The 26,365-nt window shown below is 43.1% G+C and overlaps 2 protein-coding genes across 3 annotated transcripts in view; both read right to left on the bottom strand.

The window, feature by feature from the left end:
- Positions 1 to 13,599: 13,599 nt before the first annotated feature.
- Positions 13,600 to 18,665, bottom strand: LOC120957380 (beta-hexosaminidase subunit beta-like). The gene is made up of 7 exons (XM_040379571.2): positions 18,382 to 18,665; positions 18,087 to 18,166; positions 15,314 to 15,496; positions 15,169 to 15,244; positions 14,970 to 15,085; positions 14,169 to 14,903; positions 13,600 to 14,097 (listed from the first exon to the last, which is right to left on the bottom strand). Exons 1-7 carry the CDS (start codon positions 18,629 to 18,631, stop codon positions 13,741 to 13,743), a joined length of 1,797 nt encoding a protein of 598 aa, XP_040235505.2. The 5' UTR covers positions 18,632 to 18,665; the 3' UTR covers positions 13,600 to 13,740.
- Positions 18,666 to 19,689: 1,024 nt separating this feature from the next.
- The window catches only part of LOC120959241 (protein disks lost), an 80,755-nt gene continuing 74,079 nt past the window's right edge, over positions 19,690 to 26,365 (bottom strand). For both annotated transcript variants that reach the window (XM_040382504.2, XM_049609960.1), the window contains exons 7-12: positions 21,298 to 22,260; positions 21,061 to 21,187; positions 20,641 to 20,985; positions 20,361 to 20,558; positions 20,111 to 20,298; positions 19,690 to 20,028 (exon numbers count right to left, since the gene is read on the bottom strand). In XM_040382504.2, coding sequence (XP_040238438.2) covers positions 19,879 to 20,028; positions 20,111 to 20,298; positions 20,361 to 20,558; positions 20,641 to 20,985; positions 21,061 to 21,187; positions 21,298 to 22,260 — 1,971 coding nt within the window. In that variant the 3' untranslated portion in view covers positions 19,690 to 19,878. The remainder of the gene's footprint in view (positions 20,029 to 20,110; positions 20,299 to 20,360; positions 20,559 to 20,640; positions 20,986 to 21,060; positions 21,188 to 21,297; positions 22,261 to 26,365) is intronic.

The following is a 26,365-nucleotide window of genomic DNA, read 5'->3' as shown; positions in this document are numbered from 1 at the left end:
ATATTAAATAGAAACATAGCCGTATCGGATTGTTCATCCGTAAGTGAAGAAATACATAAATTATAGGATTACAAATATCTTGTTAAATATCGTTCTAATCCAACATCTTAACTTTTTTATTCTTCATTATCTCGATTTATTGTTGAACTCACCAAGTAAAACTTAATGAATTTTCTTCGTTGACACATAAACGCCTATTTAAAATAGAGTGAATATTTCTTTTAATTTAAATAAGCACTGGCAAAATTAAAATTTCGAAAAGAATAAGCCTGGATGAACAAATAAAAGTTTACCAATAGCACAAGTCATGTAGTAAAAATCCAATGCAGCTGTACCATCAATTTATTCAGTCCCTGTGTATTGTTTATTAGAATCACATAAGATAATTTATTAATAAAAAATACATTCATAGGAAGGAACTAGCTTCATTCACTAAATAGAATGAAATAAAAATAATAAAACATAACTCTTTGATGTCAAGGCATAACAGCAAATATGTATTATTTGTGCCTGAAATTGGGCTCTGCCCTATAGATTGTTTTTGATACGCTTTGGTGACTATTCTTGTGAAAATATGACCTGTGGACGGATAAATATCATAAGTGCATTGTTTGATTGTGTCATATGCACACTACCGGTCAATGAACTCCTGCGCCCGAATTCCCAATCATTATGGATGTGCCGCTGCTGTACCGATTTGCGACTTAATGGAAGACTCCTTACATACATTTTAGGTTTTTGAATTAATCTACCAATGAGACCATTCGGCTCAAAGTCTATAAAAATAAACAAAATAAGCCCCTCCCCCCTGGCGCAGACTTTTGATGGTAGCAAAAGGCGCTGAGAGTTTTCCATCCACCTTCACCTGGCAAGTGACGTTGGTCATAGTCATTCGAACTAGCCTTATCTGTTTTCCGGGATGCTAAAAGAGTTCATAGCGTCATACAGTTTTACCCTGGCTGTTGGCGCGATATCGACCGCGTGTGATCGGACAGGGAACAGCATATGCTGTCATATGCGGCTTTGAAGTCAATGTAGAGATGGTATGTAATGTGTCTAATTTCTCCAATATCTGCCGCATGGTGAATCATGCCTCGTTGATAAGACCGGTATGATTTATCAACAAAACATTAATTGTGATAAATATTGTGATAAAAATTTGTTTGTAAGCGGAGGGAAAGTCAGTTTCCAGTTGCCGGAAACCTTAATTTTTTATAGATTTCCAACTTTAACCAAATGGGTCTTAAAAAAGATTTTAGCTTTTTTCACGTGATAAGAAATTTAAAAAAAATCATTAATAAAAATGTTTTTAAGTTAACGACAGCTCAATTTTTTTTTATGATTTTTATAGAGACTTTGAGCCTTTTGGCTTCATTCGCCTCCAGCTCAATTGTTGTCGATACGGTTAACGACAGTTGTTAGGCTTTAAACGATCGTCATTTGAACTACTCTAAAAAATTGTTCGTATTTGACATTTCTCTGGGGACAGTCTTAATGACTGTCGTTAGCAGCATTGTCGTTTATAATTTGACGATCGTTTGTTGCTAGGAGACCCCGAGTAATTCGTACAAAAATAAACGATTGACGATAGTCGTTACGGTTCGCAATTCCACCCACTGTTTAATAGTCTAGTCAGATCTATTTTAGAATATGGATCAATTGTGTGATGTCCACATACTGACCGCTGGATCAAACACATTGAAAGAGTTCAAAGAAAAATGACTCGTTTCGCGATTAACGTTGTTAGATGCAGAATGTGTACATGTCCCATGTCATTATTAAATGTGTTACTGCAGTTGTTATCACGATCTTCATGATGATGATAAGACTTTTCTTTATATATTATAATTAAAATTACAAAAAAAATATATTGTTAAAATTAGATAAAAAAGAAAGAGTCAACATAGGTTTGCGAAACGCGCGCGTACAAGTGGATATTCGGGATCTATTTGGGGGAATTTACGGTTTGCACACGGTCTGGGAGTTCACAACAGGATTCACTCATTGATGATTGTAAGTGGCCAATTCCAGATACATTAGGTTCACCTGCTTCGGAAGGTAGTGCCCTAGAGCCAACTATTGGTACTAGTGGAGCAGGCCATATGCATGTCGCAGTTGTGTTCTGCTAAGTAGTGCGCCGGATCCATTAGTTGGTTCTTGGCGGGCTACGTAAAGGATGCTAGGGAATACCATTGTATTCGATGGACTTTTATTCTTGATGAAACTATGTTGGTCATCTTGGGTGTGTGTATTACTCGACCAGTACCTCTGAGTTCCACTTGCTCGTACAAAATATTTCAATATACCTATCAGAGTAATATTATCGTATTATCTGAAGCCTTCGGATCTGCTGTTTGTTATTGGCGATTTCAATCAGCCTAGCATAAGCTGGTCCACAGCTGATCCTTCGTCCTCGCCAGCATACTCATCAATCACGCACTATGAACCAACTGCGCGCTCACTGGCCAACAACACCTTTGTGGATGGATTTAAATTTAACGGATTAGTGCAACTTAATCACATCAATAATTCGCACGGACGCATGCTTGACCTGCTCTACGCTAACAATGCTGCAGCTAAATTGTGTTCGCCTGTCTTTCCAAGTATTGTTCCGCTTGTACCTCTCGACTCCTACCATCCGGCGTTAGACTTCAATATACGTATTAACTCGTCGACCCGACGCAATTCGACGACTCGACAAAACTCGACGACAACCGCATTTTATCGTTATAACTTTGCTAAAGCTGACTATGTGAAACTGAACGACATGATATCAATGTTTAACAATAGCTTTCATTGTTCCAATTTTATTTCACTTGACGAAGCAGTATGTTCATTCTCGTCCTTCATGCTGCAAGCCTTTGTTGTATGCGTCCCAGTTCAGCGTCCTAAACCTAACCCCCCCTGGGCGGACCGCACACTCAAACGACTCAAACGTGTAAAAAGAGCTGCTTATCGTCACTACCAAACGCGCCGCTGCCAAAGATCTCGCTCGATCTACTTTGACACGCACTCTTTATACTGCAGCTATAACAGGTTTCGATATCGCAGATAATTGAGTAAAATTCAACGTAACCTCTGCAGGTGGCCTGACTCGTTTTGGCGCTTCTACAACAGCAAAACAAAATCCACGCATACACCGAAATCCATTACTTACAAAGGAGCAACAAGTGCCAACACTAATGAAATGTGCAATCTCTTTGCGGATCGCTTCGCAGATTGCTTTTCACCGGCCATGAATGATACCGATACCATTGATGCTGCTCTCGTCAACACTCCGGCTGGAGCAATTAACATGAGCACTCCTTTCATCGACAGTGAGATCGTTTTATCTGCCCTAGCGCAACTAAAGCCTTCCTTCGCTCCTGGACCTGACGGAATTCCTTCTACCGTGCTGAAACGCTGTCAAACGACAGTAGCACCTATCCTTGCAAAATTGTTCAATGCATCGCTAGCCAATGGCTACTTTCCCAAAGCATGGAGGAAATCTTGGATGGTTCCTATTTACAAAAAGGGCGACAGGACAGATGCCATCAACTACCGGGGTATTACATCCTTGTGTGCCATTGCCAAGGTGTTCGAACTAGTGATATACAAAAATCTGCTACATGCATGCCTCAGCTACCTAAGTCCGTATCAACATGGATTCGTGCCAAAAAAGTCGACTACCACGAACCTGGTTGAATTTGTAACCTATTGCACTAGTCAAATTGATGCCGGAGCGCAAGTCGATGCAATTTATACAGATCTAAAAGCAGCATTCAACTCTCTTCCGCACGCAATTCTTCTCGCTAAACTCGATAAGCTAGTACCTAATTAATCGCACATACATCGTGAAAATTGAAAAGCACATGTCCAAAGAAATAGTCAGCAGCTCGGGTGTGCCACAAGGAAGCAACATTGGCCCGCTTTTCTTCATATTGTTTATCAACGATGTTACCCTCGCTTTACCTCCCGACAGTATCAGTCTGTTTGCCGACGACGCAAAAATTTTTGCGCCTATTAACAACACAGGTGATTGTACATTCCTGCAAGACTGCATCGAAATTTTCTGTTCGTGGTGCAAGCGTAATGGACTGACTATCTGCATCGAGAAATGCTACTGTGTGTCTTTTAGTCGATGCATTAGCCCAGTGACTGGGACCTACTTCATGGACGGCACTGCAGTTAATCGACAGAATCATGCCAAAAACCTGGGCGTTCTGCTTGACTCTAGTTTGAACTTTAAACAGCATATCGATGACGTTGTAGCCAGAGGAAATCAATTACTTGGCGTGGTTATCCGGACAACTAATGAATTCCGCAACCCCATGTGCATCAAAGCTGTGTACAACTGTATCGTTCGTTCGGTTCTGGAATATTCGTGCGTAGTCTGGAGCCCAACTACCGCTTCTTCAATTGCTCGACTTGAGGCGATTCAACGTAAGCTCACGAGATATGCCCTACGCCTACTTCCCTGGCAGGATCGCAATAATCTTCCTCCGTATGCTGCGCGGTGCCGTCTTCTAGGCCTTGAACCTCTTTCGGTTAGAAGACGCAATGCACAGTGTTCTTTCATCGCTGGATTGCTAAATGGCTCTATCGACTCATCGCCTTTGTTGTATCGAGTCGATATCTATGCACCATCCCGAACACTTAGGTCTAGAGAAACTCTACGGCTCGCTCAACCCCGTTCCAGTGCTGGTCGGTCAGACCTTATGTTCCGCATGTCGGCTGTATTCAACACTGTCTCGGATTGCTTCGACTTCGACATCTCAACTCAGTGCTTCAAGGAACGTCTCCGGCTTTTGCCGTGGCCGCAGTGAATTGCGATGCAAATCTTGTTTTTGCTATGTATTTTTTTTATTGAACTGTTACATCTTAATTAGGCCATACGGCCCGTTGAAGATTAATAAAAATAATAATAATAATAATACTTCCGTCCTTCTCAAACCTGTGTTGGGGTAAGAGGTGGGATTTGTCATCATCATCATCATCATCAATAGCGACACGTTGCCCCATAGAACAAGATGCTTACTGTTAGGTGAAGAAACGTCGTAAAAAAGGCTAAAACAATACTTATGGTCAAACTGCTATAAGGAGAAATTGACGCACTCTTAAGCAAAGTTAACACACACTTTCCTCGCTCTAGTCCTCATTCATCGTCCCTTTTGTATGTAGATAGGTATAACACGAATTATGCGGCAAATGAGCCAATATCAGCAATGGCACGCAGGTTTAATTTATTCTATGCAGAAGTTGATTTCCCCTATTCCATTTTTACTATTATTGAAGGTCTGCGCTACATTAATATAGAAGAGTTTACGATATGTTGTGGGGCCATCATTGGCAGACAAGAATTATATAAACAAATAAAAAATATTCGCCGTGAAACTGATTGTTTTTGTATGGATCTATCATTGAATATCATCGAATGTCATCGAATTTGACTTCACGCTTCTCGGCGCGACGCTATTGGGCGGGATGTCTGGCTGCACGGTGACAACATATGAGTTAGGCGGCTCTCTGGCACCATTTGAACTCCGACTTCCAATCGACTTCTATATAAATCTGTACGTTTGTTCGTACGTTTGTAAAAACGTAAATAATACTATTACCTATGTTCCTAACCTAACAAAAAATAAGGGGGGAGGACAATCAACCCTGGATTTTGCATATAGCAAACCTGGTGAACGATCGCTGCACCCGCTTGATATGTTCATCGTGGATCCGAGCTGTAGGGGACCAGATTACTGAGCGCCAAAATCCAAAATCGATCTGACCAGAAAGCAAAACAGAGTGTTCCGGCCCAGCGGGTCGGAAAAATCGCTAGCAATTCTCTTTAGGAGACTCAATATTTTCCGCGCTTTATTCACAATTGAGTCAATGTGGTGGCTGAAGGTGAGAGCATTGTCAAGCCAGACACCGAGGTCTTTTACGATCACAGTACAGAAAGTAGATTCAGGCCTTTTACACACACACGATTGACATGCACAGAATTCATAGTAAACGATTAGACACATTGCGAACGACTAAACGAAATGACGTTACACTTATCAGGGCATAAAGTGAGGAAATTACGAGCATACCAACAGGAAATATGGTCCAGAAAGCACACTCACTAGGAAAGGATACAGCGAGAAAGAATTTGAATTCGTGTGCGTGACAGAGGAAACACTCAGGATGGAAGACAGGTTTAACACCATTATTAAAAAATATATAAATATAACAAATAAATATGACACGTTAAAAGGTGGTCTCTTCTGTCCGGACGGTCAACGATCTCTCTCGATTCCTAGAACGATCAGTCGATCGTGTCCTACACCGTGTCCTAGTTACACACACCTCTACAAGCACAGTACAAACTGTCAATGCAAGCTGTCTTGGTACAGCGGTGCAGGCACAGGATGGCTGCTAACACGATCAAATGCAGATTTAAAGACAGTATAAATGGTACCAACGAAGTAACTGGCTTTAAGAAGGATGAGACGAAAGAAGTGAAGGACATATGTGTTAAGTTCCTGTCTTTCTGTTATAGACACTGAGGTACACGCTCTTTACTTTTTAACATAAGGATACATAATCAAACATATATTCTAACATAGGGTTACAATTACATAAAACGATCTTCTCGCCATTACCTATCCTGTGTGCTCTCTAATCTTGCTGATTACCACGTGACGGCGTGTTCGCCGGTCAACCCCGCTGATCGCGCAAACGATGACCCCAGACGGATGGCAAGAATTTGGGGCAACTGTGCCATCTTAAGCATTTCATGTTGTAACTCAATATAACTTGTTTATCAAAAGCCAATTTAAATCTCATAACCTTTTCACATATATTTCCTCACTAAAAATGAGTTTCGCTTGAAATAAGTGCAAAAAAAACTATTTTAGAAGCGTTTTATGGACGACGATATCTATGAGCCTGGAATGACGATAACAGAACTGACCTCAATTTTAAGTGTTCGAAATTGCGAAATGCGTTTTAAAAAGGGTCTAAAAAGACGTTTTTTAAGGGCTATGGGGCAAGAGTGCTACTCGTATGGGGCAAGACGGTCACCTGGTTAAAACAAACGTATTTCTTAGATTATTGGAGTTTTTTACGTGTATGGCACTAGTGTATGTATTCCTACATGTCTTGAGTCACCAATGAACCCTTTTTGACCACAAACTGTACCGCAATATGGAAATTACTGGTCTGTTTATCCGAGGCGGAATCTGCTCATAATTGTGCACCGCTGCACGCTACAACGATTTTTGACTGCTCGTGCCTATGAAATGTGATGACACACTTGCGCCAAATAGAGGTGGCTCTTTTGCCCCAAAAGATGTTACAGGGCATTGTACTTTGCGGCGTTTTTTCTGCGTTAATTTAAGGTCTAGCTTACTTTTGAAAATTGTTTGCTACGCTATCTGTTGGATTTGTAACAAATATCCGCCTGCAGATATGCAACCTGCAGGACTACCAATCGATGCGAAAATCAACATCATGGCAGATTACCACTGTTCCTTCGATAAGGAGCCATGATGTAATTTGTAACCTTGTAATCAAATGTAACAATCGCTAGAGGCGCATGACTGTGTTTAGTTCATAGGATGCGCAGAAATAAATCCAAGAGATTAGAGAGAAAAGGCAAATTGTTCGGAGTCGTAATTTATTTCATATCCTCAACTCGACACAGCCCTAGAATCCTTCGGTAGTCCTTGGCGGGTAGCTACAGCTGGACACTCTTGGGCGCTCTCTGGCGCAGTTGGTCAATTTGCTCACTCCCCCCTTGGCCCCTCCTCACCCTCTCACCTTGACTCGATCAGTTCGGCATAGTCCAACGATCAGTCGCTTCCTCTCCTCCCTCGACCTGATCAGTTCGGCTCAGTCCAACGATCAGTCGCTTCCTCCCCCTCCCTCGACCTGGTTAGTTCGGCACGTCCAACAACCAGTCAGGTTCTATTCCTTCCCTTTCCTGTGGCAATTTCCGGTCGAATTTTTCACCGGTTTGTTCCTCCTTCCCCTTCCTCCATCCTTGGCCAAGTCGCGGTGGCAGTTGCACCCTCTGCCGCCCCCTCCCCCACCACTATCTGATAAAGGAAAATGCTTACTTATAATCTACGCTTAGTCTATCCTAACGTAAGTTAACCCTAAATTGTCCTATTTCCTAGATTTGATTGGGCAATTAGCCGGATAGTTCTATGTTCAGAAGTGGAACATTTGTTCAGGAAGTTTGATGTTAATTTAAGGATTTCTTCCTCAACTGGAATTGTCCTGCAGAGTTTGTACAATGTCCTATTGCTAGTGTACCTGTACCTCTCCACTTGTCCGTGAGAGAGAATCCTACGATCCAGTATAAGACCCAGATATCTCACCTTTTCAGTCCAATCAATCGGAAAATCATTGATAATCAGTCTGGTTTGCCATGTTGGGATCAAGGGTTGTTTTAGTCGATGTGGCACAACCATGGCTGGAGTCTTAGCCACATTAACACGAATCTTCCAGTTAGCAGCATACTGCACAAAGATGTCCAAGCAGGACTGTACTTGTCTTCTCATTTCCACCAGAGACCTACCTTTTGCCGCGATAGCAATATCATCAGCAAACAAGAACATCCGGCTACCTTCAGGAAGCATCGAAATATCCGCAGTGTACAATATGTACAATAGCGGTCCCAATAAACTACCCTGAGGCACACCAGCCGAGACTAAACGGGAGTCCGATAATGTCGAGCAAAGCGCTACCCTGAAAGTTCTCTGCTGCAGATAGCTCAAAATAAATTTTACCAGATACATAGGAATGCCAAAGGTGACGAGTTTATGAACAAGTCCATCATGCCAAACATTGTCAAATGCCTTTTCAACATCCAACATTGCGACCATGGTGGACTTGCTCACCCTCTTTTTCCGTTCAAAATATTGTTTTAACCTAAGCAATTGATGTACAGTAGAGTGATCAGATCGAAAACCAAATTGATCCGAAGGGAAATGCTCTCGACCTTCAACAGAAGCCTGTAAAAGCGCCACATACAATCCCCTCGAAAATTTTTCCCAGCGAAGGATGCAGGCTGATTGGGCAATAGCTCACGGGGTTTGTCGGATCTTTTCCAGGTTTGAGAATGGGCATCACCTTTGCACACTTCCATGCACTCGGGAAGTAACCCAGCTTAAGACATCTCTGGAAGATGTTTCTTAGTAGGCAAATGGCCTTATCCTGTAGATGCTTTAGGAGTATGTTAAAGATCCCATCAAACCCCGGGGCCCTCATGTTTTTCAGCCGCTTCAACGCTCAATGGATCTTCCCAGTCGTGACTCTATTATCTCGAGGAGTCGATGATTGTGCCTCATCAACAAAGGACAAGCTGTCATCTACATCAGCCTCAAAGGGGCTTGGCATATTTAAGCCCAGCATGTGTGCACTGGCGAACTGCTCTGCACGAGCATTTGCTTTCGCTTCGAGTGTGATCAAGATCAGGTTATCAGAGGGACGAACCAAAGGAGGAACGGGCTTGTGCCTGTTCTTCAAAACCTTGGCCACTTTCCAAAAGGCTGGGGTCCTTGTATCTAGTCTCGCCATTCCGTGAAAGAAATTTTCATTCCGTGCCACCTCAAGACGGGCAGATATTTGCAATACTTGCAGCTTGCAATAATTGCAGCTAAGCTCTTGAAGGACACATCGCCAGTACACTGATAGGGGAAGGTAGGTAAAGACGGACACTGCGAGTAAGATGGACACTTCTCATAAATGCATCAAAATGGTAATTTTCGAAAAAACCAACAATGCAGCATCCTAACTTAAAGTTGAACAACACATTTGAGAACATTTTTGGCATAACATATATAAAATTGGTTAAATCCATGAACAAAATAAATGTTCAATCATGTGCACCCTTGTGGATCTAATTTGACTACTGCGGATCTTAAGCTCTACAACTTGTATTGTTTATATTTCCGGAAGTTTTATTTCATGAATGGGTTGTCGTGATCATTAATGAAAAAAATGGCGAAAGAACGAGAATAAAAGCAATACAAAATATTGTTTTCTGGTGGTTTAAACATTCTGACATCAAAGCGGGAAAGATGGACACTTTGTTTTAGGGAAAGATGGACACCAAATTTATTGATTTATTTTACTTCTTGTATCAATTGGTGATGAATGGATTTCTTCAAATACCTTAAATATGGGTATTCCGAAGCTGTAAACCAATCAGCAACTAGAGAAAGTATTGAAATAAGCGAGAAATGAAACATCAGTCAAAATAGTAGCCATTCGTTATACTATTACTCGCTCGACGCTGATGAGGCGCTTCACAAAATCCAATATCTTGTCACGACTTGGACAACTTTAAGCAATTAAAATATGAGGCATTGATACGACATCGTTTAGGAATAGATGAGAAATTCTATGGGATTACAAATATCAAATGTTGAATTTTGACATGGTGGAAAATGGATTAAACTATTAACAAGTCCCTCAAAAAATACTGGGGTCGTGGTCTTTTCGCGTAGTAATTTCCTTAAAGGTAGTTTTCTAGACTGTTGTTCTGTAAGCTGAAGCAACGTCAGCTGTAAGTGCGCGATATTTCAATACATTTTAGATGCTGCATTCTACGATATATTAAAAGCGGTGCTTCCTTCTTCTTCTTTGGCTCAACAACCGATGTCGGTCAAGCCCTGCCTTGTACCCACTTGTGGGCTTGGCTTTCAGTGACTAATTGATTCCCTCCCATAGCAGGATAGTCAGTCCTACATATGGCGGCGCGGTCTATTTGGGGTTAGAACCCATGACGGGCATGTTGTTAAGTCATACGAGTTGACGACTGTACTACGAGACCGGCTCAAAAACAAGCGGTGCTTACAACTCCTAAAACCACGGCTGAATGAATCGTCGTTGCAATAGGCCAAGAATTGGTTTATAAACGTACCAGGACATGGAAAGCGATAGAATTTGTTAAAATACTGTAAAACTCTTCACTTTCCAACGTTTTCTGCAGGTTTCCATCTTACCCTTCATGGTGTCCATCTTTCCCATACCAGGTGTCTTACCCGAACATTTCAAAACCGCACGAAAAAAATCATGTTTTTCTTTCGTAAAAAAACGCAAAAATCGATGGAAACTTAAAAGCTTTAACACATTTTCTGATAAAACATGAGTGTAAGATAATGTATGCACATTTTCATGGTCGTTGCGCTTATATATCCCTAGATTTTTACCATTTCCCTTAACGTGTCCGTCTTTACCTACCTTCCCCTACTGGCGCCTAAGACGGTTTCTCTCTACAATTAGTATTCGTGTATGGGGATCAAGGCTGCCTCTCAAAAACGTAGGGGTGTCGGGGAAATGAACAGCATAGTGCTCCTCCTGTGAATGCTCGAAAAGTGTGATGCTATTTGTGTTCCGCCTCATGTTGTTCCAAGCAGGATGTTTTGCATTCAGGTCTCCACCGATCACGAAACGCGAGGACGCGATCGCGATCGTGATGGAGATGAGGTCATGCTTGAATGTAGCGGCAAAACCACTGTTTAAAGTACACTGAACTGCACAGTACACTGCAATGAGAGAGATGTTGCCACTCGCAGTCCGCAGTTCCACTCCAATCGCCTCGATAACACTCGTCCGGTAGTGAGGTAGATGTCGAAATGCAATCCCTCGACGAATGATAATGATCACATGCCATGGCTGCCAGGACGATCCAGTCGAACCAGCTGGAAGTCAGGAAGGGAGAAGTTCTCGTCGGGCCGAAGGTACGTCTCCGACACCAACATCACGTCGATATTCTGACGCCGAAGAAAATCTATCTGTTGTGATATCGCCACCCTTCTATCGAATACAGTACACTTTCGTCTTTCTGCTGATATGGAATATGCCTTTATCTATTTCCTCTTGTTGCCCGTGCGGTAGCCTACAGTATAATAATGCACTTTGCCGCTCGGCTCTCTCTCTGGCCCGACCTGCTACACTCACACATCACCCGAAGACCATTGCCTGTCTTCGGTGAGTGCCCTTAGCCGTTAGGCAGGTTGGGCCATAACACTATCAGTGGAATTTTCTTCAGTTTTACCGAATTTGCGTTCCAAGTTGCAATGCGTAGGTTAGCATCCATATCGAAGTATTAACTCTCCGATGACGGTGACTTGTTGACGACGAGAGCGACAGACACTGTGCCGTTCAACCATCTGCGAAAAGATCTGCATTAAAGTTGCAGCATCATAGAGGCCGGCACCGTCTCCCTGAGTGTCCGATGGTAAGGCAGCTATCTCCGGAGCTGCTACTCTTTCTTTCGGAGCGGCTGGAGCGACATTTAGTCCGTTTCGACGGATCGGAGGATATGAGGAGAGCGGTGGTGGCGGTGCCATTTTCCTTCCTTGGTGTGTTGAGCGACGCTGCTCTCCTGGTGTTAGAGCTTCTGGTAGAGTGCTTTTTTGTGCATTCAGGATGATTGGCTTTGTGGTCTTCACCACAATTAGCGCACTTTGGCGTCGTGGTGCCCTTCTTTATGTGAAGGAGATAGAGACAACTGCCGCTGTCCCCGCTTCCTTCGTGGCGACGTTTAATGCGGTACACCGCCTCAACATGAATTTCCTCGTCGGTCACCGCCTGCTGGATCTCCTTTTCGTCGAGCAATGGTAGTCCTCGAACAACCACCTTGAACGGCCGATTTCGAGCCAGATCGTGAGTGTAGAATTCACAATCTGCCGCTTGTAAGAACGTGAGTACGGCTGCATAATCCTCCTCGCTGCGCGTCAACACCTTTGTTCCCACACCGACAATCAGGAACTCGACCTTTGCCACCTTTTTTTTGCAACTCCTGGAACCTAGGGTTGCTAACTGTGATGGGCGGAAGCCGTGACTGCTTAGGTGGTACAGCTGTTGATGTTGTTGCTGCTTTTGATGTTGATGCAGCAGCTGATGATGTTGGTCGCACATATGACATATGTTAGCGCGGTCGCATCGGAATCTCAACCCGCTTAATTCGGCCACGATGAATCCCACATAACCCAAAGCCCTTACATTCGACTCCTTAAGTTGCATGCCTTTTCAAGGTTCCTCCCCGTTTACAAAAACAAATTAGGGGACGGACTGCGCCAGGGGGACGGACTAGCCTGTCTCCTGTTCAACTTGGTGCTAGAGAGTTCCATCCAGAACGCGAGGGTGGATACTTCGGGAACTATCTTCTATTATTCAACCCAGATTCTGGAATACGCTGATGATATCGTTACCATTGGACTGTGAGTGTCCTATGTAGCTGAAGTCTACTAAGGGATCGAGCACCAACGGCTAACCAATTCATACTTACATAGGGGTGACGTACGGATAGGTGAACGCGCTTTTCAAGCCGTCCTCAAGTCGTTTCAAGGCTCATCTATTTGGGGTAAAGGGTCTGCATCAGCAACTGCATGGAAGCTGAGTGGCACGCAAGGGTGCTGGCTGCCAAACGGTCTTTCTATAGCCTGAGAAAGCAATTAGTTTCAAGGAACTTGATAGACGAAACAGGGATTATATCGTTCCTTTATAGTACCAGTACTCACATACACCTTAGAGACATGGACACAGTCCAATAATAACGAAAACCTTTTAACTGCGTTCGAGAGGAAGATGCTCAGAAGGATTTAACAACTTACATATTAATAGTTTAATTTATGTAGTAAATTTAATTTATTTTGTTAAATTTAACCAGTCAATCTGCATCTTTATTGTAATTCAGTTTCGGATAAACTCACCGTAATTCCTTATCCTGTTTTGCATAGCATGTAATACCGTTGATAGGTTACATCAAATACAGAACCCTGGCCCATTGGGTGGCTGTGCAGGTATGCCGCGATGATTCATCCGGCACGTCTGCTCCTCCAGTCGGCGGGCCGCTTCATCCGCATTGTTAACACTTGCCGGTGACCAAAGCTTTTCAGCCGTCGCAGAAACACGGGGAAAAATGCGGGGCAGTATGTTGTGCCCATTTACCACCTCGGACCACATGCAAGCTTCACCACCTAGTACGAGCGATTTCTGCTGGCCCGTTCCGATAAAATCGTGTGGATCGCAGTTGTAGAACTTGCGCCAATCACCACCGGTGCTGAGATGATCCAGATACCAGCAGGAGGACAGCAGTGCAGGTAAACCATCGCGAGTGATCTGAAAGGAACCGAAAACAAACATTCTCAACACCGAAATGACCCACGGGAGCATGCAGTATGTATCAGTACCTTGTTCAGCAGTTCCTGCCGATTGCCCGTCCAAACGTGAACCACCGTACCTTTCGGTAGTCGAACACCGTTTACGTAAACCTCCTGCCACACTAGCGAGCTTCGGTTGAGCACATCGATCTGATCGACAATGCGCTGGATAAACTTTTCTTCCAGCATCTCGAACGAATACAACCGGTTCTGTTTCATGTACTCCAGTATGTTGGGATTGCTAGCCCAGCACTCGAACCCAACCTCGTCCCCGCCAAGGTGGACGTACTGATCAGGGAACACCTCGATCACCTCGCGGAACAGATTCGACAGAAAGGTGTAGGTAGATTCACGCGTTGGATCCATCGGTCCTAGCTTTCCACGATACTGATCCTGGCATTCGGTCAACAGTTCCGGATGCGAAACACCCCACGATCGTGTATGTCCGGGCGTATCGAACTCCGACATCACGCGGATGCCTCGCAGCCTTGCCTCCTCAATGATCATTTGAATGTCGCGCTGGGTGTACACCATCGATGGGTGGTACGCACCCTTCTCACTTAGCTCGGGGAACGCTTTACTTTCGTACGGGAAGCTGTGATCGTCAACGATGTGCCAATGGAATACATTCAGCTTGTTGTAGGCCATTCCATCGAGGATTTTCACCAACGTGCAGGTGTCGATAAAGTGGCGCGAAGTGTCGACCAGTAAGCCACGGTGGGAAAAACGAGGACCATCATCGATTGTCGTGGAGTTTATGCGCAGCTAGAACAGATGGAGAGAGTGGAAAATGAAGGATGCAAATGATTTTCAACATCGCTTAAGCCATACCATGCTGCCATCGTCAGATAGCACGACCATTTGGGAGAACGATTCCAGTGCACGGAGCATCCCCCAGATGGAGAAGGAAGATAAACGCGCTTGAAAGTCATCAATGTTGATCGTATCTGTAAGTAATGCAGGATAAAATCTTGAGGTTATTCTTTTCAAATGGCTCCAAACGGTGCAAATAGCACACCATATCACTTACATTCTTCATCCATGGAAAGATGGGGCAGTTCCTCGCACGGTGCCTTCAAGTCCACCTGCACCTGCTCTAGATAGCCCTGTGAGAATAGCAAGAAACATGTTTAGAGAAGCTGGAGGCCAAACACATACATCTACATTACACTTACGGCCCAGTTTGTATCCGAGCGCCACGAACGGTTGGCGTGACTAGCGGAGCTCAGTTCATTGCGCGATTGGAAAGCATAGCCTCTGTTGTGCATCGCGCGTCGGGTAGTGTTACCGATGGATAAAACCAATTTTTGATACCGATCAAGAGCTTTTTCCAACAAATCACAGCTGTAGTTCATAGACTGGTGGAATAAATTGGATGCAAACAGATACGGTAAATTCAGTGAAATCTCTCTAAAGGTCGGGGGACATTGTCCGTACTCGCTAGTGTAATTTCAATTTTCGCTAGTGTAATTTCAAAGATGCGCTAGTGAAAAATTAAATTACACAAAACTACTAAGAATTGTGCCTCACAAAATAAGGTTTATTTCGCCCTGTGAACAACTTACAGTTTACAGTCAGTATTTAAAAAAGTATTCGTCTTGCTGAATATTTTGCAGAAAAAGGCGAATTATGGCCGCAATCGGCATGGGGCGGTAAAAGTAATGATGGGGTTTGATGAATACACACGTATTGCTAAAAAATAAGCATTAAAGCAGTGCAATAACAACTAAATTATTTAAAAACTAAAAAAGTCGTTTGATTGACGCGCAAAAAGTATTCGTCTATCAGATTTTTGGCGTAATATGCGTAAGAAAATAAAGGTTATGGAATTAAAAAATTGTCTTGATCTTATTTTTTATTGCATTTATGACTATTATTGACTACTTGACCATAACGCCATAACTCATTTGAACCTCAAAAACGGGCGTATTTTGACCCACTCATCCTACAAGACTTATTCTAATTAATCTCTGGTAGAAATATTGCATTAACAACCCACGTGGGCAAGATCCATTGAAAAAATAGCAACTGATATCATATTGAGATTCTACTAAATCATTTTCATCAGTTTCAGTTTGGTTTCAGCTGGTTTCGTGTTTTGGGCAAATGACAATGTCAATTTGAATTATTTTTCTAGCTCACCTTTCCTCAATGAAAGGGAGCTTAATGACACCATAGTCCTACCGTTGCAAGAGATTTTGCTGCTGCATTTTAGTAGACTGTTTTCGCTAAACTAGACGGCGTCCGTGACGTTATTCAAACAAAACAGTTTTCTAACAATTCACTCATTCAAGCCATAACGTGATCAGCCACAATGAAATGCAGTATGACCCATCAACCACATATGACATATCTCTTTTCCCGATCTTATTGGCCATCATAAAATTCACTGATTCCTGAGTAATATTGGATTTTTTGGTCATTAAACCGCTTCTTTTGTTAGATTAACCATCAAGGATTATTGTCAGAAAAATGGCCAAACGCTGAAGGAAATGAAGGAATAAGGCCTCCCATACATTTAGTAACCTTCAAAAATGGGTTGGATAGGTTATGCATAGGATAAAGATACGATTTTCGCCATCATGCTCCATTCATATAACTCCCCCGGCGTGCGGCTGCAGGTGCAAGTTTGCTGCTTATTTTGCGGAATTCCGGCATGAACCAAGGACTAACGTGTAATATAACAGCGTTTCGTACTGTCCTAAACACTATTCGATAGACAAAACATCCATTTAAGCGCTCATTTTTGTCTATTTCAGTGTATTGGAAAGTGTGCAGTAATTTGATATAAAGTGTGCAATAATAGAAATTATTTTTTTTGTAAGTGTGCAACAATTGAATTTTTGAATAGAAACCATTATATTATGCTATTAATTATCATTTTTATCCCTAAAATAAAAAAAAATACATGCTGTTTTTGAAGCAATGATGTATGCTAGACGTAACTAACCAGAATATTGTGATTTTATCTATCTCAAACATATGAAAATTACCCTACTTGACAATGAATTAAATTTCAATGTCCACTACTTAGCTGCGATCGACAAGGCCAGTAGAATGTTAGGTTTTATCATGTCATGAAATCATGAAATGTGTCAGATTTTAAGGATCCAGTGTACATGAAAACTATCTTTTCTGTTGTAGGGTGCCTTCTAGAGCTGTTTGGATCGATAGACTAGAGTCGATCCAGCGTAGGTTTACTAGATTAGCTCTCCTTAACATTAGAGAAAATTTTTATTGCCAAATATCAATAAATTGTCCATCTTAAAGAAACAATTCATCATGAAGAGACTACATGTTAGAGAGATTTCACACTGTAGTTGGTATTAGTTTACTCTCAAGACGGATCACATAATTTTTCTATCGCTTCCCCTCTTGATAACAAAAACCACCCAAAACAAAGAATATAGTCCGTTGGAAAATCCCGCTGCAATTGTTTTCAATCAACAAGGTACAATGAAGTGCATTTGCTACCTTTATCTCGTTGTCAAGCTTAGTCCGCCTCTAAACTACCACTTGAAATCATCCCGTTGTTGAGAGATTATGCCGAAGCTGCCGGTATTTGTAAAGCACAATTAATTCTAGCCCACCACCACCACAGGGAATCAGCGCACGAGTACAGTCGGTACACAAGGATCTATTCGCTGTTGGGGTCAGCAGCATAAGCAACAAACCCTCTAGATTCCTCTCCCTCCCCCGTCACCTCCCTCTATCAGACCTCTTATTTAAGCATTGTAATCGGCACTTCACACGAAGCCGTTTGGAATCATTCTTATCACCTTTCAGACTCTAGGTGCAAGTACGACACAACTATTCGGTGATTTACCGAAGCATTCTCATACGAGATTAATGCTTATGAGTTATTCTTACGTTTCCTACCTCAAAATCTCTTTGCTTCACATTACATTCACATTGTTAGTTGAAACAAATTATTGTAACGTTCCTTACCTGAAATGCAAATGATCCCGTTTTGATGGTGTAGTATTGTTGTGACGTAGTTTGGTTCCGCGGTTTGGGCCATATTTCACCTGCAACGATAACGAAATTATTACACAGTCAAGGCAGAGGGTGCAGTACACAAACGAAAGGGGGGTAAGCGATTCATCCATCACGAATCATTGCTACGTGCACAGTAGAACAGGTCATTGGCTCTTCCATCACCCGGAAGGGCATCCAGTAGGGCATCCAGTAGGGCATCAAGACGAATAGCGAGAGAGAGAGAACTAGAGACACACCAGCATACCTTTGGTAGCCTTCACGACTGGGCCGGGATCGACGATGTAGCCCCCTGTCCAAGGGATCGTAAGCAATGTGATGCACAGGGCAAGCGAAACACGAACCCAGCGTACAGCTTTCATTTTCACCGAGAACACACCACGACCGCGACGGACGACGAACTGGACACGCTGAACACCGTAAAACCACTGGCACAACTGAATGGCTGTGGAGATGTTTGAAGCTGCGGACCAATTTTGCCGGATCGTATCGCTCATCGCCTCATCGCCGAGAGAAGATGTTGTACCTTTTTCTTACAACACCATCGCCGATCCGATCGCTGTATGCTTTTGTGTACTACTGGTGGTCTCACACACGCTCACACGCTGATCGGATGAGAAACGGAAGCGGCATGTTGTTCTTACGGTGCTGTTCTTTAATCGTTCCCGTCTCTGCCGTTCATTTGATTGTGTAGTGACACGGCATTATCACATAACACCCGGCGAATGTGTGTGTTTGGTAGCTCCTCTTCGCGCCTCTGCCGGCGAGCATAGAACGTTGGCAATTCATCGATTGAGACACTAGTATTACCGTTTGCATGAGGGTTTTAAAATCAGTCATAATTGTTAGAAACTGAACCATTTTATGATATAAAAAGTTGCTAATTTACTACACGAATGTAGCTACCACATGCAACTGAACGAAACATCAATAAGCATGAAGTGACAATTTCAAACAAGAGAAGACCTAAACCCGCCCATGTTACCTGGTCATTTTATGACTGTGTTAAAATAACCGTTAATATGCATCTACTTTGTAACTATTTTTAGCTTTATTGACTCATCAATACAATCATAACTTTCGAAAGGAATTTTTAAACAATGCGATTTTTTTATCGCTGTAAAGAATTTTAACAAGAACATTCTTTTTATGAAAAGTATAATATGTTTAGGAAATACTTTATTTGATATAATCGAAAACTGTAGCTTAAATCTGTAGCAGGAGACTGAAAGAATTTCTCATTCAAATAAAACCTGAACATAGAATATACTGTGGTAATGTTTCTTGGCCACCCTGTGATTTTATGTACAAATACGGTGGCGCCATCTCTGGTTGAATGTTGTTTGATACAATTCGTTCGTTGCGGTTTATGTACATGCTAGAATGTTTTCGTTAAGCACAGTAAGGATGATAGGCGAATAAATTATTAACGAATACAGAATTTAATATTCACAAAAAAGCGCTTTGCTAAATTAATTTTTGAAAACATCTTATAAGCTTATATTTTTATACTAAATACTTCGGATATTTGATGAATAATTTTCAACACCATGTGTTTAGCTTTAAAATAAAAAAGTATTACTTCGTCATTGTTTATCGGCATCTTTTCCGCTAAATTGAAATCTAAGTTAAATAAAACTATCACCAACATACAGCTGCGTATCAGCTGAGATAGCCTGAGCCAGACCGTTGTCGGGTGGATAAAGCCTAGTCGTGACTGAAGCGATGAGCATGATTTTGAATATCAAAGGTCTGTAATATCTCTTGCAATATCGGATAACATCTCCAAAAACATTTCCGATTGCGAGTCGTCGATGTTGTGACCGTGCCGTCCGGAAGGTCCGCTTTTCTGCAGCACTCGCTTGATGACGGTTGAAACGCGGTCAAGGGTGGACTATACCATAAAGGAGCAGCAAATGAATGAAAGTTTGTTGTGCAATTTCACTTAACAATAAAACAAAAGTACGATTAATTACCTGTGGCCAGTCTTCGTGAAATATTGTAACGAATTGATCGTTTAGCAAATCTTTCGTTACGATACCTGCCTCCAGCAGGATGGTGATAAATTCGGCATAGTTGTCATAGTGTGGTTTGGGCATCGCGTTTACCTCAAGCATACGTATAAATCGTTTGCTAACCACATGGGAGAAGATGTAATTTGCATCTGCAGAAGAGAAATAACAATTAACAATTGAGTACAGTATGTCGCCGTAAAATGAACCAAACCTCGTTGCATTCGCTTGCGGCGATACTGCTCAATTTGTGCGGGATACAGTAAGGACCGTTCGTGTGACGTAGGCGATGCAGGTAATTCGTCCGATTCCGATGGTGGTGGCACACAGAATTGGGCCAACTTGTTATGCTTCCAAATCTTAACCGCACGTTGGAAAAGCTCCGGTAAGCTAAGATCACAGCGTGATTTTACTGTAAAAGAAGTTGTTGTAGCGAATGTTTTTTGTTACGCGCGTCCCTTTTTCCAGCTGCTGTGTAATATTGCGATACGTACTTAAAAGTAAAATCAGTTGAAGAATCATCAACCCCAACACCCGGTCCATCATCGGTGTCGTGGTGAGCCCGGGCTGGTCAAGGAAAGCATTCGTTAGTTCGAGAAATTCATTCAGCTCGTTTGCGGTAATTTTGTCCGGGCTGGACGCAGCATGGTGTACAATCATTTGAAGTTTTACGTAGAAACCGGATGGCATGATAGCGCAATTTTCCGAAACGCTGAATTCCATTGGATTGTTATTCGTTGGAACTGTTTTATTCAACTGTTGCTGCTGCTGCTGTTGCTGCTGATGATTTCTGTACGTTAAGCTTTGTGCTTCACTTGCAACGTCCTTACAAAATAAACCTAAAGAAGGCACAGCGTGAATAAAACTGCCTGCGTTACGCACTCTTACAAAATCAGTAGGAAAAAAAAACTTACCCGTGTTAGAAATGTATGACTGTCGCCATTCATTACATTTGTGAAGGCATCTTTCTAATGTAATATTTCTACACAGCTTGCGTACCGGGTCTACAGTTTCCGCCGGGAGCAATGCATCAAACGATTTCTATGGAGTATAAATAAAAACAACCAATATCAAAACCACGCAATGAAGAAAAGAAACCAAGTACTGCTTTTGTGTGTGTGTGCGTGTAACTGAGCCGCGAAAGCACTTACCGTGATTCGTTTGTTTAGCATTTTTGGCACGTTGCTCTCCCAGGTATTGTTAATGCGGTCCAGTGCTTCGTCGCAGATGCTTTGGATGCGCCGCTTTGTGTCCTCCAATGTGTTCGCGTCCACACCGGCAAAAAGCTCGTTCACGCTCTTTTTCTCTGGCAGAATGTACAGCATTTGGAAGTCCTTTATCACAGCCGAGGTGGAACGGTCTATGATGAGCTCCACGGTGCGCCGCATCGATTGGCTTTGCGACTGCAGGAACCCTTCGACCAAGCGTTGCTGAACGTTACCATGTGACAATTTCGAAAGATTATGACCTCCGCTCGCAGCGGAAATGTCCAACGACGTTTCTAGCGCATCCGGAAGCTCACTCGCTGCACCAGGCTGGTGTGATGTTGGTGCTCCCGAGTAGCGTGTAGTGATGTGCCGATACCGGCCCGTTCTGGAAAGTGTTTTCTCCACCTTGGAAGGCATCACGGACACACGAAAATCGGCCAAAAAAGGACAAGCAGCGCTAAGGATGTGCTCCAGTATGGCGTTAAAAACTAAGGGCTTTTCGATGCTACGTTTACTTTCCCTTGCTGTAAGCGACTGGTTAGCAACAGCAGCCGGTGCTTGAACGTGCGTGGACGGTTCCTTAGCAACGCTGCCGAACATATCCGATGAATAGTGGTAGTACTCCTCTGGTACGTTGGACTGATCGTACAACCAGTCCAAACAGGATCGCACGATAAACTTTGAGGTGGGTATGGCAAATAAGTCGTAGCTCGTCGCCATTCTGCACATAGCCGTCGCCTTGTAGATGTCGTGCAGCATCCGGAAAAGCTCTTCGTAGTAGCGCAAGCGGAGTGTCACCACGTCCAACATGCTGAGATACTGAACGAGCCACGGGACGGTTATCAAGAGCTTGCGATCGGTCACTGCTCTTATGAGTGCCGGTTTCACGTCAAACGGAGGTAGTAACTGAAGTGGAGGAAGTAGAAAAAAGGATAAAGTGTTTAGTCGGAGCGAAAACCCAGTCAATCAACATGGTGTTGTCGGTGTTGAATAGAAGTAGATGAGAAAGAAATAATAACAATATTCTCATACAACTGCTCTAAGAAACTGTCAAGGAACTGTAAATAGGTGAGAATATATGGTATCAAGGACTTTAGGTGACCGCCACTGTGCATACCTATGTGGTTTGAAGCATACGGGAAATTACCATATGCATTTATGTCACCCGTATCCAGACACTGACAATTGCATTAGATTTGTATTTAAAATATATTTAAATTATTTGTTTGATAAATTTCGTTCAGGAAAACAAGGAAACCGGAATTTAATGTCCCATTGTGAAATGACTTATGAAATACAGTCTGCTCCCGAGTTACGCGGTTTGTGCGTTCCCGACGAATCCGCGTGACTCGAATAACAGCGTAAGTCGAATTTTGTGGTTTTCGGCCAAATTACAATTGATAACTCGGTAATTTTTATTTAATTTAGTTCTTTTACACACTTTATCACTCATTTGATATGATTCGTGCCGAAGATTCTGATAATTATGGTTTTTAGGTCGATTAAATTTATTAACAAAAACGCAATTTATACTGCTTTGGACAGTTCTTGAAGTAAATTATATTGATTTGACGTTTGATCTGTCAAATTTAGAACAGACTGTAGTATGGAAAATTACTTCGAATTATTATACACCTTTTGTTTATTTGCATAGTTCGTTAGGTGTGAGAAAAGGCAACAATTGTATATTTGGTCCATACAAGAATAGATGGAATTAGAATTCAATAACACGTACTATTAACTTCAATAAATCCCAATACAACGAATTTGAATCAGATCAACAATCATTACATCAGATTTCGCTTTTAGCTACAATTCCATGCTTTCTCACGCTGTGCAGAATGTTTTGCCATTAATCGATATCGGTATTGATTATCCGATGTTTAAAAAAAGAAATCTCAGCTAAAAACACAGCCTAACAAGTAAACAGGAAGTTAAAAAGTATGAAAATTAGAATAACAATTGCACCAACAATAAAAGCACCTGAAGAAGAGAGTGAAGGAACTTTCTCGCCAATGAACCACCGCCGACGCGAGCTACCCCCGCGATGATCTCCTGAATCCTAGCAAGCGCATCCGGTGAGGTCCTTCCTACACAAAGAATGATAAGCCTTCGGGCAAAGGATGCCCGATGCCATCACTTCCCTTTCCCTCTCCATCCCTCCCAGCACGATGGGATGGGTACCGTTGTCCCCGGAAAAATTACCGTAATGGTATCTTCTTACGATAATGGTGCTCGTAAGACATGCAACAGCTTTCATACTCTCCACCTCCCCGCATTCTCCCCCTCGTCCCCGCTGGTTCCCTTCCGACCGCTGACACACTGACGCCGATAAACAAACACAAACACCATGTCTTCCTCTCTCTCTCTTTCTCTCTCTATCTCGCTCCCTATCGGTGGAGATGATGGAAGCGCCTAGAACGAACGAATTAGCAATGAAGGGGGGAAAAGGACGCTTTATACGCTATTCTATCCCATCCCGTCGATAGCGACCACTTTTTCCGTCCTTTTCTTATTTCCTCCTGCGTGGGATGTTGGTGTATCCTGCTTGCCGCTTACTCTACCCCTGTTCCATTCCGTTTTTATCACTATCCGATAGGGGGGAGTATTCGTGCGTTCAATCAAACAACGCACGCAGAATATTCTACACCTCTCCGTCTCGTACGAGATGGGGGTTTTTATGGGTTCAATCGAACGAGGGGGTTGTGCTGCGGTGGTTAAGACAAATGATGTAAGGATTGCGGACCGAACGCCCGTTTTCCGATTTCAATTTTCCAAAGGGATCAGATGCAAATACGCGCTGGAATCTTCTGGGAAAGGTAATAAGGAAGAAATAAGCACGGTCGAGGAGCACACCGTGCCATACCACCACCAGCTGCCAGAAAATCTACCACAAAGAGTTCGGAAACGCGTAAAACTGTGTGTTTGCTGAACCATTAAGGTGGGCTAAGGTGACTAAATTTCCAATTTGTTAGTGGCGATAAAAGAGCTTGCTGGCCGCCTTCCGTCTCAACCATCATTCTTTAAAATCCCCCACCTTGTATTTGACTGACGAAAGGGAAACGCGATGGAAAGAGCCGCGCTTTTGAGACATATTTTGCAGTACCGTACCACGCAGCGCACCACAAAATGGCGCAACATTTGCAAACAATGAAAATAAGTCTTATTAAATCTATTCCAAGAAGGGTTCGTTTTTCGGTTCTTCGGTACCGCAGTATACTGCTGAGATGGTTCGAGTGAAGCGTTGGTCCGTAAAATTGGCAGGATGTAAGTTTTTTTTTTAGCTATTTAAAAGCTCTACTTTTGATGTAAAACCACAAATATGATGAAAAAAAGACTAATGGTGGATTAAAAGTTTATTAAATGTTCCTCTTCTTCTTCTTTTTTTCTCGCGTAAGCGGAAACACTCTTATTTGACATATTTTTGCAATGTTTCAATCAGTTCTTACTAAGAGGGACGATTCGCAGTTGGAGATTGAATTCGCCCGGGTGTAGTACGAGTCGGCCCCGATGTAGTAATCCAATAGAATATTGGTCCGTCCCCAGCATCTTTGTAATTAATAAAAGGAGTTCTGATAATTTTGAGGTACTTTCTTCACTCTTTTGAACAAAAGGTGGTAATTTTTGCTCATTGCTGATAAATCTTTATTGGATTTTGTGTGATGGGAAGTTGATTCTACGACAACCTTATTGGAAAGGCTTATTTGGAATCCAATAGTGAATTTCCAAAGTTATACCTCGTTTCTAATTGGAAAAGCAACAATCGGAGGCTTTGTGTTTAAACCACATGCGGTGAAATAAAAACCGGCAAAACGAAAACCATCTTCGAAGGACTCTCCACACAAAGAGAAAGAGAGAGAGAGAGAGCGAGACCAGCGCCAGAGCAGGGAGCGGCCATTCTGCAACCGGCATTACCAATACAAGCGTAAAAGCGCAGAGTATGATAATAAAACAACACGCAACACGAGAGGCTGCAACAGAGTTCAAGCCTGCCGGAAAGGGCAGCGCGAAAAGGGCGCGCTCAAAACAAACGAAAGAAGGGCAATTCGAAAGGAACTGGGAAGGAATGAGGCCTCCATTTTTTTTAAGGGGCCCAAACCTTCGCGCTGTTCTGTGCTGTTCAGTGCCACGCGATTATGCGCAACAAGCAGCGAGGGAAGTAGCGTCCCGGCAAGTGCTGTGGCATTGTTGAGTGTCTGCCACGGCGCTTCAACCCATTCCACCGAGAGTGGGTGTTTTTTCTCTGTTTCTCACTCTCTCTCTCTCTCTCGCAGCCAGCCGCCGGGGAAAATCTATACCCCCGGAAAAAGGTAGCAGAACAATCGAGAGAGATATTGGATACGAGAGTGTGCGTCGATACTGCGGTGTGGGGGAATTACTTTCTCACGCCTTAATTTCTCGTCTAGTGCTAACAGTATCCAAGGCAGGACACGCCGCCACGGACACACACACACATATTCGCATGTACGGAATGTTCGGATGGCATTTTCTGCGCATGGTAGCTCGGAACGCAATTTCTTTGTTTTCCCGTATGCCCGGATCGTGCAAGGCCGCAATCACTATCACCACGCGATGAATCGCTCACTCTCTCTCTCTGTCTCTCTCTCTCTCTTTCGCTCGCACTGTCTGGTGGCATTATCGCAATGAGTTTCGCTTCGCCTCTGCAACAAAGGGAGGAAATTGTGAAAATTCCATTACCAGACAGTGCCAGACAAAAGATACCTCATCACCCTATGGCAGCCAGGCAGTCCAGCAGTGAATCCTGCGGTGCAAACTAAGCACAGCACCACCAGCCACTCAACCCAGCCAACGATGTCGCAGCACTGTGGTGGTGCTGAGTGGCACGATCGGTGCCGGTGCCGTGTCCCTGGGCTAGTGTGTGTGTGTGTTTGGAGAGTGAGTTTGCACGATGGGCCGAGCAGCATGGGTTTTATCGCACCAATCCATGAATGGAGCAGCAAGCAGTTAAGCAGCACGAATCAAAGACCTATTGCCGCTGGCTGCCCATTCC

This window comes from Anopheles coluzzii, chromosome 3, assembly GCF_943734685.1.
Source record: "Anopheles coluzzii chromosome 3, AcolN3, whole genome shotgun sequence".
In the NCBI taxonomy this organism is placed as follows: Eukaryota; Metazoa; Arthropoda; class Insecta; order Diptera; family Culicidae; genus Anopheles; species Anopheles coluzzii.
This window is presented reverse-complemented; position numbering and strand designations above follow the sequence as displayed.